The 16,517-nt window shown below is 44.7% G+C and overlaps 1 protein-coding gene across 1 annotated transcript in view; it reads right to left on the reverse strand.

Annotated features, from left to right (window-relative positions):
• The window catches only part of mab21l3 (mab-21-like 3), an 88,195-nt gene that overhangs the window by 40,913 nt on the left and 30,765 nt on the right, over positions 1-16,517 (reverse strand). Inside the window, exon 4 of the mRNA XM_072513791.1 lies at positions 4,888-5,179. Coding sequence (XP_072369892.1) covers positions 4,888-5,179 — 292 coding nt within the window. The remainder of the gene's footprint in view (positions 1-4,887; positions 5,180-16,517) is intronic.

The following is a 16,517-nucleotide window of genomic DNA, read 5'->3' on the forward strand; positions in this document are numbered from 1 at the left end:
GATTTGCTCAACTATTGCTTCACCTTCTGCTTTGACAGCTCTGTACCCAATAAAACCTTCACCATCTCCATTTTGGCTATTTGCCAGTGACATTGTCTTTACTTCCTCAAGTCCAAAGGGTGCAAACTGGCTTAATCATCCATCATCAGACCTGCCTGGATGGCATTAAATTATATTGGGCCTCTTACACCAGTACTCCAGGATTACCCTGGAGAGCAAAGGTTGCCTCCAAACTTGCTTCCTAAAATCTGTGACCCTGACATTGCCTTCAGCTCTAAAATGTCCAAAGAGTTTGTAGACTATTTGTCATCAAAGCATAATATCAAGTCCCAGCATAGACTTGTGATAGTAATACTGTAAAAGGCAGAGAGGAAGAGGAGTTTCTGAAGTGTGTTCATGAGAATAGTTTTGAACAGTACACTATGTGATAGGCCTGATGAGGAAGAATTTCTGAATCTGGTTTTGGGGAATGAGGAGGGTCAAGTGGATCAAATGTCAGATGGGGAACATCTATGAAATTATGATCACAATATTATAAGGTTTAGGTCAGCCAAGGAACAATCAGAGTAAAAAATACTTAGTTAGAGGAGGGCCAGTTTCAGTGGGTTGAAAACAGATCTGTCCCAGATAAACTGGATCAAAGGGCATGGTCACCTGGTCCTGCCTGTCACACAAATCGGCGGCAGCCTGTAGACTTTGGGTGGGAATTTACAGTCCCGCCCACATCCCGCCCAAAGACATGCAGGCAAAACTACAAGAGAAGAATGGGCTGTCTTTAAAGTGGGGGTGGTTCGGGTAGAGTGGGGAAAGGTGGACAAGCAAAGCCAGAACTCCCAAGTGATGAAAGAGAAACGTGAAGCAGCAAAAAGAACTGCATATGCCAGTGGTCAGGTTAATAATATAAGAAAGAACCAATCTGAATGTAACAAGCTCAGAGGAGAGGTGAGAAAGAAAATATGAGAAGAGATTGGCAGCTAACATAAAAGGGAATCCACAAGCCTTCAATCGGCTAGAAATTGTCAACGGGAAGTAAGAGGAGAGGTAGAGCCAACTAGGAAACAAACATGGGATATACATGATGGGCAATAAATGGGTACATTATATCTGCCTTTAACAAGGAAGAAGGTTCTGCCAATGTCATGGTGAAAGAGAATAATTGAGACTAAATAAACTGGCCTAAGCGAAAGTATAAGGCCGACTGTACTTGTACTTAGTGGATAAGGCACCAGGACTGGATGGGAAGCATTTGAGGTTACTCTGATTAGGAATGGAAATCATATAGGTACTGGCCACAATCTTCTAACTTCCTTAATCCTCCTGGTTCCAGAGGTTTGAAGAATTTAAATGCTTGTTCAGACAAATTGTGATAAAATTAACATCATCAGGTATTTTAGTGAGGTAGCAGTTAAAGATGATCAGGCAGTATGGTTGATGTGGTGTATGTGAACTTCCAAAAAGGTGCATGAAGTGCCACATAACTGCGAGTAAAGCCGAAACCCATGCAATAAAAGGGATAATTGCAGCACGGATACAAAGTTGGCTTAGTAACAGGAAACAGAAAGTAGTGATGAATGGTTGGTTTTCAGACTGGAGGTTGGTGCATAGTGGGGTTCTCCAGAGGTTGACACTATGACCACTACTTTTCCTAATCTAGAGGAATGACCTAGATTTTGGTGTACAGCGCATAATTTCAAAATTTGCAGATGATACAAAGCTTGGAAATATTGTGAACTTTGAAGAGGATAGTGATAGACTTCAAGAGCACATCGGCTGGTGGAATAGGCTGACACAGAGCACATGAGATTTATTGCAAAGAAGTGTGAAGTGGTACATTTTGGTAGTAAGGCAATATAAAATAAAGGATACAATTCTAAGAGGTGCAGGAGCAGAAGATGATAAACTGACAGTGAGAAAGTGGTTAAAAAGGCAAATGGGATCATGAATTTCATCAACAGAGGCATAGAAGCAATAAAAGTGATGATAAACTTTTGTAAAAACAATTATCCAGCCTCAAATGAAATATTGTGGGCATTCTGAGCACTGTGCTTTAGGAAGGAGTGCTGTTTGCAGGAAATATTCATGAGAATGGTTCGGAGGATGTGGGGGTTCACTGAGGTGAATAGTTTGGAGAAGGTGTGACTACACAGCTTAGGAAGAAGATTGTGAGGGGATTTGATGGAGGTTTTCAAAACCATAATGGGTATGGACAGAGTAGATAAGGAGAAATTGTTCCATTGGTGGAAGGGTGAAGAACCAGATGGCACTGAATTAAAGTGATCGGCAATTCCAACCCCGCCCCCCAATCAAAATCACCAGCATCACCTGCTTCCACCAACAGTTCTACTTCACTTTGACAGGTTCCTTGCCTTGGAAACTAAATTAATTGACAGGCATTGTGGGGGGCCATAGGTAAGTTGCATATGGCTGCTAGTGGAAGCTTTGGTAGGGACACTGACCCCTAATCCACAAGAGGTGCTGCACAGTAGCATTGTGGATAGCACAATTGCTTCACAGCTCCAGGGTCCCAGATTCGATTCCGGCTTGGGTCACTGTCTGTGCGGAGTCTGCACATCCTCCCAGTGTGTGTGCGTGTGTTTCCTCCGGGTGCTCCGGTTTCCTCCCACAGTCCAAAGATGTGCAGGTTAGGTGGATTGGCCATGATAAATTGCCTTCAGTGTCCAAAATTGCCCTTAGTGTTGGGTGGGGTTACTGGGTTATGGGGTTAGGGTGGAGGTGTTGACCTTGGGTAGTGTGCTGTTTCCAAGAGCCGGTGCAGACTCGATGGGCCGAATGGCCTCCTTCTGCACTGTAAATTCTATGAAACCCAGATGGGGTGAATATGGCTCCAGATGGTCTGATTCCTCGCCCGGTGACAGGGAGGTGGGTAGACATTCCATGGTTATCATTCCCCTTGGGTCGAAGAGATCGAGTATGGGCGAGTGAAAGGAAAGCATTTGACCTCTCCCTGAAGCGGTCTTTGCCACTCTCCAGCTGCTGGGTGTCCCAAGGCCTGGGTTATGTTCCCAAAGGACTCCCCAGCCAAAGCTGTCTCAATAGGTCTATAAAGAACCTTTGTCCAAAATTGCTGATTTTTCTAAGGGCAGCACGGTAGCATTGTGGATAGCACAATTGCTTCACAGCTCCAGGGTCCCAGGTTCGATTCCGGCTTGGGTCACTGTCTGTGCGGAGTCTGCACATCCTCCCAGTGTGTGCGTGGGTTTCCTCCGGGTGCTCCGGTTTCCTCCCACAGTCCAAAGATGTGCGGGTTAGGTGGATTGGTCATGCTAAATTGCCCTTAGTGTCCAAAATTGCCCTTCGTGTTGGGTTATGGGGATAGGGTGGAGGTGCTGAACTTGGGTAAGGTGCTCTTTCCAAGAGCCGGTGCAGAATCGATGGGCCGAATGGCCTCCTTCTGCACTGTAAATTCTATGATAATCTATGAAAATCCTTATTAACCCAAGACTTTGGACAGTCGATCTCTTTGGACAAATTTACACTTCATACCAAAACGTGGGACTGAATGTTTTGACCAGGTCAGATGTCCCACAACCAAGACTGGAAACGAGGGCCAACCACATGCCAGTAGAGGGAGCCTGAGGTGGCATTTAACAGGTAGAAGAGGCACCACTAACGGTGGCCACGATTAAGGCTGAAAGCGGAGGAAGTGGCCATCTACATGTTGAGGCATCCTTGAACCCACAGCAACCTTTTTTCAGCAACCACAGCCAAACCAGCGGCCTGTCAATTGTTGGGCAGAGTGCATATTCAGCAGTGGCACGTTGGCCGCGTAAGGAGCCATTTCCGCCTGGGGTCTCCCATGTTGGCTATGGAAATGGCCGTAAAGGAGGGACATCCCCGTGACAGGTAACAAATCTCAACCCAATCATACCTTAACTAATATTCATACACATGCACTTCCCAGCCAGTGTAATTGGTCAGTGATCGGAAGTAGGAAACTAGGATGAACTTTCTCCTCCATGGCCCTGAAGCCTATTGCCCAGGTGAGAGTAGCTAACTTGGCAAAGACCAACATATCATTCTGCGGCTTGGTACCATACAGTTTACTCACTGGATAATGAGAATAGATCACTATATAACACATTCATTAACTTGTGGTTTAGCTACTACCATCACACAATCTCTGTTCATCGTAGATATAGATTTTAGAACAGTGAATATAGTGCACTAACTAACTCTGCACACCATAAATCCATTGTGTGGAACATTTTGTGAAAATTTCTAAAAGTAAACAATATTTCAATGCCAGGCTCAAAGTGAAGTGATCAAACAAATACTATAATGTTATTTGCTGTGACATTGTGGTGAAGTTGGAAAATAAAGACTTCCTTTTATACACAGTGTTTTTCATGACTACCATACATCTCATAGCACCTTTTATCCTGGTACTTTTGAAGTATGGTCTGTTGTAATGTAAGAAATGTACCAGCCAATATGCACACATCATCAAGCTCCCACAAACAGCAGTGTGACAATGATCAGATAATCTGTTTTTGTGGTGTTGATTGAGGGATAAATATTGCATGTTTGACAAACATTTGTACAGTCTATGTTCCTCATTGGGATGCACCATAGAGGTTAACACAGACTGCAATCATTGCAATTATGATTTGGCAAACTTCCACTCTTACAATGATAGTTTTGTTGTAAAAGCCTTTTGAAAAATCTACACCGAGTCAAATGAGGTGCAACTAAGTTTTAATAGCGTATTAACTTCATTAAGTAGGGAAAATCATGCCAAAGGCATCACTGGATCTTTTGGGCAGTTTTCAAGATCAGTGATGAACACCCTTGCTTTGCTGCTGACTGCAAAATCTATATCTTAGTCAACGTTTAAAATTAAACTGATCATTTTGATCCTCTACTTACCGTGAAAATTTGAGGCCTGGAGTGGTTTCTCAAGTAGCGCTTTAAAGATAGCAACTACTTTAGAAGGAACAATGTCACCTTCAATAGTCACATCTGACTGGTGCCATTCTTGAGAACTCTTAAGGAACTGATCCACCTCCAACCACTGATGAAGCTTCTCGGGCTCTTGAACGGGTGAGATGAGTTTGGAACCAGTCAAGGTATAATAGCGCCACTGGCGTACCTTCCGTTCTGTGTAAGCTGCCAGACCTCGGACCGGAACCATAATGAAACACTGTGTTGGTGACTGAACCTGAGAGAAAGCAGAACACCACTTGGAAACTAGCATTCCCTTTCAAGCATTACAGCCGGTACTGAGGCTTGAACACACAACTGAAGTAATTGGGTTTTTTTCTATTTAGTTAGGATTATGAATTTGAGAATATGACAAACTAGACGCAAAGTACCTCAGCTAGAATGATTAGCTACACGATTGCTTTTGCAAAAATATGTCTGACCTGTTTGAATGAGCACAACAAAAATCAGACAGCATGGCTGACAGAAGCAGCTAGAGGCAAAACACTTGGGTTGTCCCATGTATCACTGATGTGATGACACCAATGTCATTAATGATCAATAACTTGTTTGTGAGAGTAAGATTATAATTGAGCCAGAGCATAGTAATGTGTAAAATAGAATAAAAAGTTAAATCAATGCATAGAGGGTATAGTAAGAGGATTTATTTTTAAACAAGAGGCAAATAAATAAAAGGGTTGTACACTGGAGGGCATTTAAAATTAACTAAAAGCAAAATGATTCTCTGTCCACATATCAAATCTATTTCTTCTTTACATTTTTCCTTCACGGATTTTCTACACTTTGGGAATGGTGTATTACGACACCAGATATCACATATCGCTCAGCCTCTCATTCAAGTAGTCATTCAGTAGGATTTTCTGCAAACCCCCCGCACAGATTATTTTGCAGTGGTGGAGGCAGCCTGCCATTGGCCAGATCTTCCGATCCTGTTGCTGTCACCGGGGAATCCAGTGGTTTGGGCAGGGGAGGCGGGGGGGTGGGGGTCGACATCAACAGGTCCAGAAGATCCCACCGGCAGGAACGGCTGGAAAATCCTACGCATTGTGTTGGACATGGGAATGAAGGTCTATAGGGTATTTCATAATGATGGGTATCATAAAAGTCTGTTTTATTACAATCCGATTTGGGAGATTTGATTTTGAGAATAGGTCTGCATTGCTGCAGCATTCTTTGATACGTGTACAACTAGTGATAGTTAAAAAGAATCGGTTTTATTGCATTCAACCGAGAACAAAACTGTCAACAATAGGTGTTTGCTTTTATTAGGATAAGAGGCTTGCTGATCAAATTCACCTTTGGTGAATGGGAACTAATTTTAATCGGAAACTTGATTTGGGGAAAAATACCGTGAATGATATGGAATACATCACTATTTCCGTTCTTTATTATTTGAGGAAGGTTGTAAATGCATTGGAAGCAGCTCAGAAAAGGTTTACTAGACTAATATCTGGAATGGGCAGGTTATCTTAAGAGGTAATATTGGATTGGCTAGGCTCGTATTTGCTGGAGTTGAGGAGAGTAAATAAGACCATTAGACACAGGAGCAGAATTAGGCCACTCGGCCCATCGAGTCTGCTCCGCCATTCAATCATGGCTGATATTTTTCTCATCCCCATTCTCCTGCCTTCTTCCCATAACCCCTGATCCCCTTATTAATCAAGAACCTATCTTTCGCTATCTTAAAGACACTGAGTGATTTGGCCTCCACAGCCTTCTGCGGCAAAGAGTTCCACAGATTCACCACCCTCTGGCTGAAGAAATTCCTCCTCATCTCAGTTTTAAAGGATTGTTCCTTCAGTCTGAGATTGCTTCTAGTTTTTCCTACAAGTGGCAACATCCTCTTCATGTCCACTCTATCCAGGCCTCGTAGTATCCTGCAAGTTTCAATAAGATCCCCCTTCATCCTTCTGAACACAACGAGTACAGACCCAGAGTCCTCAACCGTTCCTCATAAGACAAGCTCTTCATTCCAGGATGATGTATAACGAGATAACTTCATTGAAACATACAAGATCCTGAGGGGTCTTGACGGGTGAGTAAAGGAGGTTTCCTTTTGCGGGAGAATCTGGAACTCGGGGTCATTCTTTAAAATAAGGGGTCTTTTAAGACAAAGATAGAACCATAAGAATAATACGACACGGAAGGGGGCCCAGTAGATTCATCCTGTCCATACCAACCAAAAGACAAAAGACACCCAGTTGCCCTTTCTAATCCCATCTCTCTGCACATGGCCCATAGCCCTGCAGCTTACAACACTTATGGTGCAGATCCAAGTACTTTTTTTAAAAGAGTTTATGTTTCTGCCTCCTCCACCACCTCAGGCAGTGAATTCCAGACCCCCCCCCTGCGTAAAAAGGTCTTTCCTCATGTCCCCTCTAATCCTTCTGCCACTTTAACTCTCTGCCAAGGGTAACAGGTTTGTGCTGTCTACTCTATCTTTATCCCTCACAATTTTGTATACCATAAATCATGTCACCCTCTCAATGGTCTTTGTTCCAAGGAAAATTGAGAATTATTTCCTTTCTAAGGATCACGAGTCTTCAGAACTCTATTCCTCAAAAAGCAGTGGAAGCAAAGTCTGAGTTTTTTTAAGGCAGAGGTAGATAGATTCTTGATGAGCATGGGGGGGGGGGGGGGGATTAATGATTATATCGGGGTAGGTGGAAATGTGGAGTTGAGTTTGTGATCAAATCAACCGTGATCTCATTGAATAGCAGAGCAGACTGGAGGTGTCAACACCTAATTAATTTGCATCACTTTCTGATGTATTAGAACTACAGACATAGTAAGGCAGCCCTGTGTGAGATATATTTAGCAGAGTGGATGCATCATGATGCATGTCAAGAAGTACTGATCATTGTTGCTGATTTCATTCCAGGTGGTTCTCATCCCATTTTTGCTTTTACGGTTGTTGCATATTTGCCATACTTCAGAAGTCAAATCCATTATATGCAATTGAATTTTTAAAAATCATCTATGAGATGTGGGCATCGCTGATTAGGCCAGCATTTATTGCCCATCCCTAGTTGCCTTTCAGAACTGGTGGTGAGTTCCTTCTTTAACCGCTGCAGTCCCTGAGGTGTAGGTACACCCACAGTGCTGTTAGGAAGGGAGTTCCAGGAATTTGACCCAGCGACAGTGAACAGACAGCGATATATTTCCAGGTCAAGATGGTGAGTGACTTGGAGGGGAACCTCCAGGTAGTGCTGTTGTTGGAGCTGCACTCATCAGGCAAATGGATAGTATTCCATTACATTCCTGACTTGTGGCTTGTAGATGGTGGACATGGGGGGGGGTTCAGGAGGTGAGTCACTTGCTGTAAGATTCCTAGCCTTTGACTGCTGTCGTAGCCAGAGTATTAATGTGGCCAGTCCAGTTCAGATTCTGATCAATGGTAACCCCCAGGATGTTGATTGTGGGGGATTCAGCATTGGTAATGCCATTGAACATCAAGGGGTGATGGTTAGATACTCTTGTGTAGGAAATGGTTATTGCCTGACACTTGTGTGGTGCGAATGTAACTTGCCACATATCAGCCTAAGGCTGAATATTGTCCAGGTCTTGCTGCATTTGGACATGGACTGCAGTTCTCATATTAATGTTCTAATCCATACACGAATAGCATTATTGCCAATGCCTGCAGAGGAGAAGAATTGAAAGGCTGCAGGAAGATTTAATTTATGGTTGCTCAACTTGAATGTCCCAATATTTAGAAATGCACACAGGTATCTTCAAACTCTGCAGACCAACCGTCAGTCCACATGCAAACTATTAGTGGGCAAGTATTTGTTTTCTTCTTTTCACTATGAACTTAACAACACATATTTGTCATCAGATCACTCAGACACATCAGGAGCATCGTGGGAAGAACTGATCATTTTTACTCAGGCAGAAGGGTGTGGAACATTTAATTTTTTGGTTTCACACAAATAGCAAGTTAATTGTACAAAATGATAGGATGGAATTAAAAAAAAAAAAACAGTCGGATGCATAGTCAGGATGGACTAGGAAAAGATCATGGTAATCTGGAGTTGGATAAGCAGAAGGTGCAGATCAAATTACAGGAGGGTGTTATGATGCACTAGGAACTGGAGTTGAGGAAGTGGGAGACTGGAAAAATGTTGGGATGAGAGGATGGGCTGTGGGAGCTAGTCACTGTGATGTGTACCTGGATAGAAGCATGTTGGGCTCGTTTTCCTGTCAGAATAGATGACCATTTAGCCACTACAGCTTGCTGGTCCTAGCAAAACAAATGGAACATGCTATTTAGGAAGAAAGATAAAAATCAAACCATGAATTTAAAATCAGAAGCGAGAGTAAGAAATCTCTTATAAAGCTGTTAGAGAAAATGGAAAACTTTTCAGAATACAAGATAAAATTGTAATATCAAATATTTATTCCAATACAGACAATTCTTAGATATTTGTAAAGTATTTAAATACACAAGTTTCCTCAGCCCCTTCTTCAAATCTTCCTTTGGCTCTGTCATGCCCAGTGCTGGCATGTCATATGAACTTTGTGACACTATTTCAAAGAAATTGGACACACAAGAAGCTGTTCGTCATATGCTTCTGCAAGTTATATGATTTGGACTGCAGATCATATCAAGTCTCCAGAGAATACCCTAATTAGTGTGGACATGAAATTAAAATTCAATGGCCTCTATCAAATCCCCTTTGAATCATGGCTTTTTGAATACAACCTAGATTGTTGGGTCTTAGAAGTGTAAACCTAAGTCATGAGAAATTGTTTTCAGCGACTGCACTCTATTATCCCAGGACCCAGCAAGTACATCAGAACTCTCCGATGTCAGCCAGTCTAAGAACCAGACACTAAATATGATTGCAAGTCAAGTTCTCAATCTACAAGAAATCACAAAACCTGCTGTGTGAACCCTTTGCTTTACAAGACCCCCAATCATAGAATCCCTACAGTGCAGAAAGAGAGAATTACTACAGTGCAGAAAGAGGTCATTCGGTCCATCGAGTCGGCACCAACCCTCTGAAAGAACACTACCTCGTAACCCCACCTAGGGACAATTTAGCATAGCCAATCAACCTAACCTGTGAAGATGAGGTGTGAAGTTTCAGTTGGGGCGATGGATAATTACAAGGTAGCGAGGAAGGATCTAAAGAGAGAGCTAAGACGAGCAAGGAGGGGACATGAGAAGTATTTGGCAGGTAGGATCAAGGAAAACCCAAAAGCTTTCTATAGGTATGTCAGGAATAAACGAATGACTAGGGTAAGAGTAGGGCCAGTCAAGGACAGGGATGGGAAGTTGTGTGTGGAGTCTGAAGAGATAGGCGAGATACTAAATGAATATTTTTCGTCAGTATTCACTCAGGAAAAAGATAATGTTGTGGAGGAGAATGCTGAGACCCAGGCTAATAGAATAGATGGCATTGAGGTACGTAGGGAAGAGGTGTTGGCAATTCTGGACAGGCTGAAAATAGATAAGTCCCCGGGACCTGATGGGATTTATCCTAGGATTCTCTGGGAGGCCAGGGAAGAGATTGCTGGACCTTTGGTTTTGATTTTTATGTCATCATTGGATACAGGAATAGTGCCAGAGGACTGGAGGATAGCAAATGTGGTCCCTTTGTTCAAAAAGGGGAGCAGAGACAACCCCGGCAACTATAGACCGGTGAGCCTCACGTCTGTAGTGGGTAAAGTCTTGGAGGGGATTATAAGAGACAAGATTTACAATCATCTAGATAGGAATAATATGATCAGGGATAGTCAGCATGGCTTTGTGAAGGGTAGGTCATGCCTCACAAACCTTATCGAGTTCTTTGAGAAGGTGACTGAACAGGTAGACGAGGGTAGAGCAGTTGATGTGGTGTATATGGATTTCAGCAAAGCGTTTGATAAGGTTCCCCACGGTAGGCTATTGCAGAAAATACGGAGGCTGGGGATTGAGGGTGATTTAGAGATGTGGATCAGAAATTGGCTAGCTGAAAGAAGACAGAGGGTGGTGGTTGATGGGAAATGTTCAGAATGGAGTTCAATTACAAGTGGAGTACCACAAGGATCTGTTCTGGGGCCGTTGCTGTTTGTCATTTTTATCAATGACCTAGAGGAAGGCGCAGAAGGGTGGGTGAGTAAATTTGCAGACGATACTAAAGTCGGTGGTGTTGTCGATAGTGTGGAAGGATGTAGCAGGTTACAGAGGGATATAGATAAGCTGCAGAGCTGGGCTGAGAGGTGGCAAATGGAGTTTAATGTAGAGAAGTGTGAGGTGATTCACTTTGGAAGGAATAACAGGAATGCGGAATATTTGGCTAATGGTAAAGTTCTTGGAAGTGTAGATGAGCAGAGGGATCTAGGTGTCCATGTACATAGATCCCTGAAAGTTGCCACCCAGGTTGATAGGGTTGTGAAGAAGGCCTATGGAGTGTTGGCCTTTATTGGTAGAGGGATTGAGTTCCGGAGTCAGGAGGTCATGTTGCAGCTGTACAGAACTCTGGTACGGCCGCATTTGGAGTATTGCGTACAGTTCTGGTCACCGCATTATAGGAAGGACGTGGAGGCTTTGGAGAGGGTGCAGAGGAGATTTACCAGGATGTTGCCTGATATGGAGGGAAAATCTTATGAGGAAAGGCTGATGGACTTGAGGTTGTTTTCGTTGGAGAGAAGAAGGTTAAGAGGCGACTTAATAGAGGCATACAAAATGATCAGGGGGTTAGATAGGGTGGACAGTGAGAGCCTTCTCCCGCGGATGGAAATGGCTGGCACGAGTGGACATAGCTTTAAACTGAGGGGTAATAGATATAGGACAGAGGTCAGAGGTAGGTTCTTTACGCAAAGAGTAGTGAGGCCGTGGAATGCCCTACCTGCTACAGTAGTGAACTCGCCAACATTGAGGGCATTTAAAAGTTTATTGGATAAACATATGGATGATAATGGCATAGTGTAGGTTAGATGGCTTTTGTTTCGGTGCAACATCGTGGGCCGAAGGGCCTGTACTGCGCTGTATCGTTCTATGTCTCTGGACTGTGGGAGGAAATCACAGCATCCAGAGGAAACCCACAGAGATACAGGAAGAATGTGCAAACTCCACACACAGTCACCAAGGTCGGAATCAAACCCGGATCCCTGGCACTGTGAGGCAGCAGTGCTAACCACCGTACCGCCCGAGACTGGGACATCATTGAATCCATTCAAGAAACCACAAGTCTGCCACATGGGAGACTGGAAATCATAACTCAGGAGATTAAATTAATTGTAATCGGCAAAAGTGCACTATAATTATCTGTATCCAATCCTTGTATCTGTGTGTGAAAACGCACACATGTGCACAAGATCAAGTTTGTGATGATGCTTTAATTTAAGGTAAGAAATAAACAAATGAAATATTGCTGCAGAATGGTTTATTTGGGATATGCATTCCAAGAAAAGGCACACCTCTTTCCATACAAAACATAGATACATAGAAGATAGGAGCAGGAGGAGGCCTTTTGGCCCTTCGAGCCTGATCCGCCATTCATCACGATCATGGCTGATCATCCAACTCAATAGCCTAATCCTGTTTTCTCCCCATAGCCGTTGATCCCATTCTCCCCAAGTGCTATATCTAGCCGCCTGCTTGAAAACCTTTAATTTTCAATAATGGAAAACAACAGAAAACCAATTTGAATGTCCATATTATTGTCTCTAAGTCTCACTAGAAACAAAAACAAATGCATAAAAATAAGATAGTTCAGGTCTTTTGAGGTAATGCGATGCTGATTGCCATGAAGCCAGTGCCACTGATTGCTCAGTTGTACATAGTGCTCCTGTGGGCTCACTGTGAACACGTCAAAACTTAGTGGCTGAACCTACATGACCTATTTAGACAACGTTACCTCGGAATGAAATCTGGAGGTTATATCTAGTTTGTCTTGGCCATTTATATTACAGGAGTAATTTTCATCACAGTTGCTTTCAGTATTGTTTTCAAGCTCAGCGAGTTGAAATTTATGGATCAGAAATGGAGGGTTCTGGCAACAACTTCAGATCTGCAGCAAAGTATGGTTTTCCTTGTTCTTAGAACAACAAAAAAAGGAAATTAAAAGGAGAGCACCTAGATACCACTTGGGACAGCAACGAGAAGGCTCTTTGACAATAAATCAACTCCATTGCTGGTTCACGTAGTATAAGGGTCTGGCATATACAGGGTTAACATGGGACTGAGTACAGTAATGCTCAGTGATATAAGAAGGCCCATGGCCCAGACCCAGGGTCAGTGAGGTATTGAGCAGAGATAAGCAAAGACCTAGATATGGAGTTAACTTGACTCTATATATGGATATAAAGAGCGAGTAAAGACTTGCTGTTAACCTACTGAAGATGAAAGACTTCTTTAAAAGTTACCATTCTGTAACCGACATCCTCAAAATAGTTGACAGGCAGAGATCTTTGACCCCTCCTTTTCACAAACATTCTTCCATCTTGCTCCAAATCATTTTGAAATATTTCATCAGTGACAAAAACAATTCACTCACATCACGGTTCTGTTTAAGACCACTGTGCCTTTCCTTTACTGCCTTTAAAATTTATCACCCTGCAGATTCTCTTACAACAGCAGGAGGTGCTGGGCTCATCATTTTGATGGCAGCTCAGAGGTGCCACGTAGACTGGGCTCAAAACTTTACTTCTTTGTGGATACCTGCATGTCCAATTTAGGTGCAGCTCCTAGTCTTTGGATATGGGCAATTGGTCCTTTAAAAAAAAGTGTGTGTGTCTATATACTATCATATGGAATGCAATCTAGGTTTCAGAAGGTACTCTGAATGGTAAGAACAAGTGGTGGAATGAGATACATTTACATTGCTTCCACTGCTCTACATGTTATCATGTAAATAATTTCTTAAGATAATTATCCAGTCCCTGATTTGGGTCGACCATATTCTCAGCTAGTGCATTCTGGATCCTACCCACTCGCTGCTTAAAAAGATTTCTCCTCATTTTGCATCTGGTCCTTTGCCATTATCTTACAGCAGTGTCCTCTGATTCTTGACCCTTCCACCAATGGGAACAGTTTGTTCTCCCTTTAACAACTGTACAAAAATCACCTCAACCTTCTAACTGGGGCTGGTTTAGCACAGGGCTAAATCGCTGGCTTTTAAAGCAAACCAAAGCAGGCCAGTAGCACTGTTCAATTCCCGTACCAGCCTCCCCGAACAGGCGCCGGGATGTGGCGACTAGGGGCTTTTCACAGTAACTTCATTTGAAGCCTACTTGTGACAATAAACGATTTTCATTTCATTTCTTCTCAAAAAGAGAGCTGCCTCAGCTTCTCCAATCTACCTTCGTAATTTAAATCCTCGTCATTCTTGGAACCATTCTCATACACCTTTCTGCACCATATCAAAAACCTCCACGTCCTTTGTGGGTGCCCTGGACTGAACATAATATTCCAATTGAGATTATTGTATTTTAGAAAAGTTCATAATAGCTTCCTCACTTTTCTAATGTATTAACAAAGCTCAGGGCCATATTTTATTACCTACTTTCTCAACCTGCCCTGCTATCTTTCAACAATTTGTGCACATGTACCCCATTCTCTTCTGCTCCTGCACCCCTTTAGAATTTTACCCTTTATTTCATACAAAAATGTCTCACATCACACTTCTCTTCATTAAAATTATATCTGTCACGTGTCAGCCCACGTCACTAGCCTGTGCATGTCCTCTTGAAATCTATTATTATCCGCCACAGTCCATAAAAGTGCCAATTTGGGTGTAATCTGCAAATTTAGGACCTGTTCAATGCAGTGAGGGAGAGAGTAAAATTGTTTATTACAACACATAGCTGCAAGGTAGAATAATCCAGTGCTAACCTGGAGAGGTCATTGGACTTTGTCCCATATTTAATGGTTGTACAGGAACTTCTGAAGACGACAATCATTGACTCCCTTCCATGAAGCCTGAATCATGCCCTTTGTACATGCCATTTAGACTGCCCTGTGCCACATTACTGAAACTAGAAACTTCTTTAAATAATCAGTGGTTATATAAGCACCAATTTTAGAAAGTGCATTCACCCAAATTGGTAAAGACAAAAGTCTGTCTTCATCTTTCCTGCCGCTCCATCTAATTCAACAGTGTAACAGCATCTGTAAAGAATGCAGCGTCAGTAATATTTAAGATGCGTGCAGCAACATTTGGAAGCAAATGCCAATATTTGGGTATCTGCAGCAAGATTCTCCAACCCCCCCCGCCGGGTCGGAGAATCCCCGGGAGGCAGCGCGAATCCCACCCGGCCGCCCCGAAGTCGGCTGCCGTATTCCCCGGCTTGGGTTTTCGGGTGGGGGTGGGGTTCATGCCACGCCCCAGCAATTCTCCCTGATGCGCTGAGCGGCCGTCCGTTTTTGGCCAGTCCCACCGGCGTGGGTTAGACATGGTCCCACATGGCGGGACCTGGCAGGTAGGTCGGCGGGGGCGGTCCGCGATCGGGGCCCACCGATCTGCGGGCAGGCCTGTGCCGTGGGGGCACTCCTTCCTTCTGCGCCAGCCCCTGTAGGGCTCCACCATGGCCGGCATGGAGAAGACAACCCCCTGCGCATGCACCAGAATACGCTGGCCGGTCTGAGCATGCACGGAACCATGCCGGTGGTTCCACGCATGCGCGAGATCACGCCGGCCCTTCGGCACATGCGCGAACTTGCACAGTCCCTTCTGCATCCACCTAGCCCCCGGAAGTGCGGAGAATTCCGCACTTTCAGGGGCTGTTGACAACGGAGTGGTTCGCGCCGGTTTTCCCGCCGGCGTGGGGACTTGGTCCCGCGAGAGGAGAATCCTGCCCATTGTTACTGAACTAGTAATCCAAAGACATAGGGTAATGCTCAGAGGACTCTGGTTCGAATCCCACCATGGCAGATGGTGGACGTAATTTTTTTCTTTTAAATCTGGAATTAAAAGTCTCTTGAAGGAAATGTGCCATCCTCACCCGAGGCGAGATTCTCCGACCCCCCGCTGGGTCGGAGAATCGCCGGGGGCTGGCGTGAATCCCGCCCCTTCCGGTTGCCAAATTCTCCACCACCGGATATTCGGCGGGGGCGGGAAACGTGCCGCGCCGGTTGGCGGGCCCCCTCGGCGATTCTCCGGCCCGGATGGGTCGAAGTCCCGCTGCTAGAATGCCTGTCCCGCCGGCATGGATTAAACCACCTCTCTTACCGGCGGGACAAGGCGGTGCGGGCGGGCTCCAGGGTCCTGGGGGGGACGCGGGGCGATCTGGCCCCGGGGGGGGGGGGGGGGGGGGGGGGATGGGCACAGTGGCCTGGCCCGCGATCGGGGCCCACCGATCTGCGTGCGGGCCTGTGCCATGGGGGCACTCTTTTCCTTCCGCCTTCGCCACAGTCTCCACCATGGCTGAGGCGGAAGAGACTCCCTCCACTGCGCATGCGCGGGGATGCTGTGAGCGGCCGCTGACGCTCCCGCGCATGCACCGCCCGGCAATGTCATTTCCGCGCCAGCTGGCGGGGCACCAACGGCCTTTCCCGCCAGCTGGCGGGGCAGAAATCAGTCTGGCGCGGGCCTAGCCCCTCAAGGTGCAGACACTTCCGCACCTTC

The sequence above is a fragment of the Scyliorhinus torazame genome, chromosome 8, assembly GCF_047496885.1.
Source record: "Scyliorhinus torazame isolate Kashiwa2021f chromosome 8, sScyTor2.1, whole genome shotgun sequence".
In the NCBI taxonomy this organism is placed as follows: domain Eukaryota; kingdom Metazoa; phylum Chordata; class Chondrichthyes; order Carcharhiniformes; family Scyliorhinidae; genus Scyliorhinus; species Scyliorhinus torazame.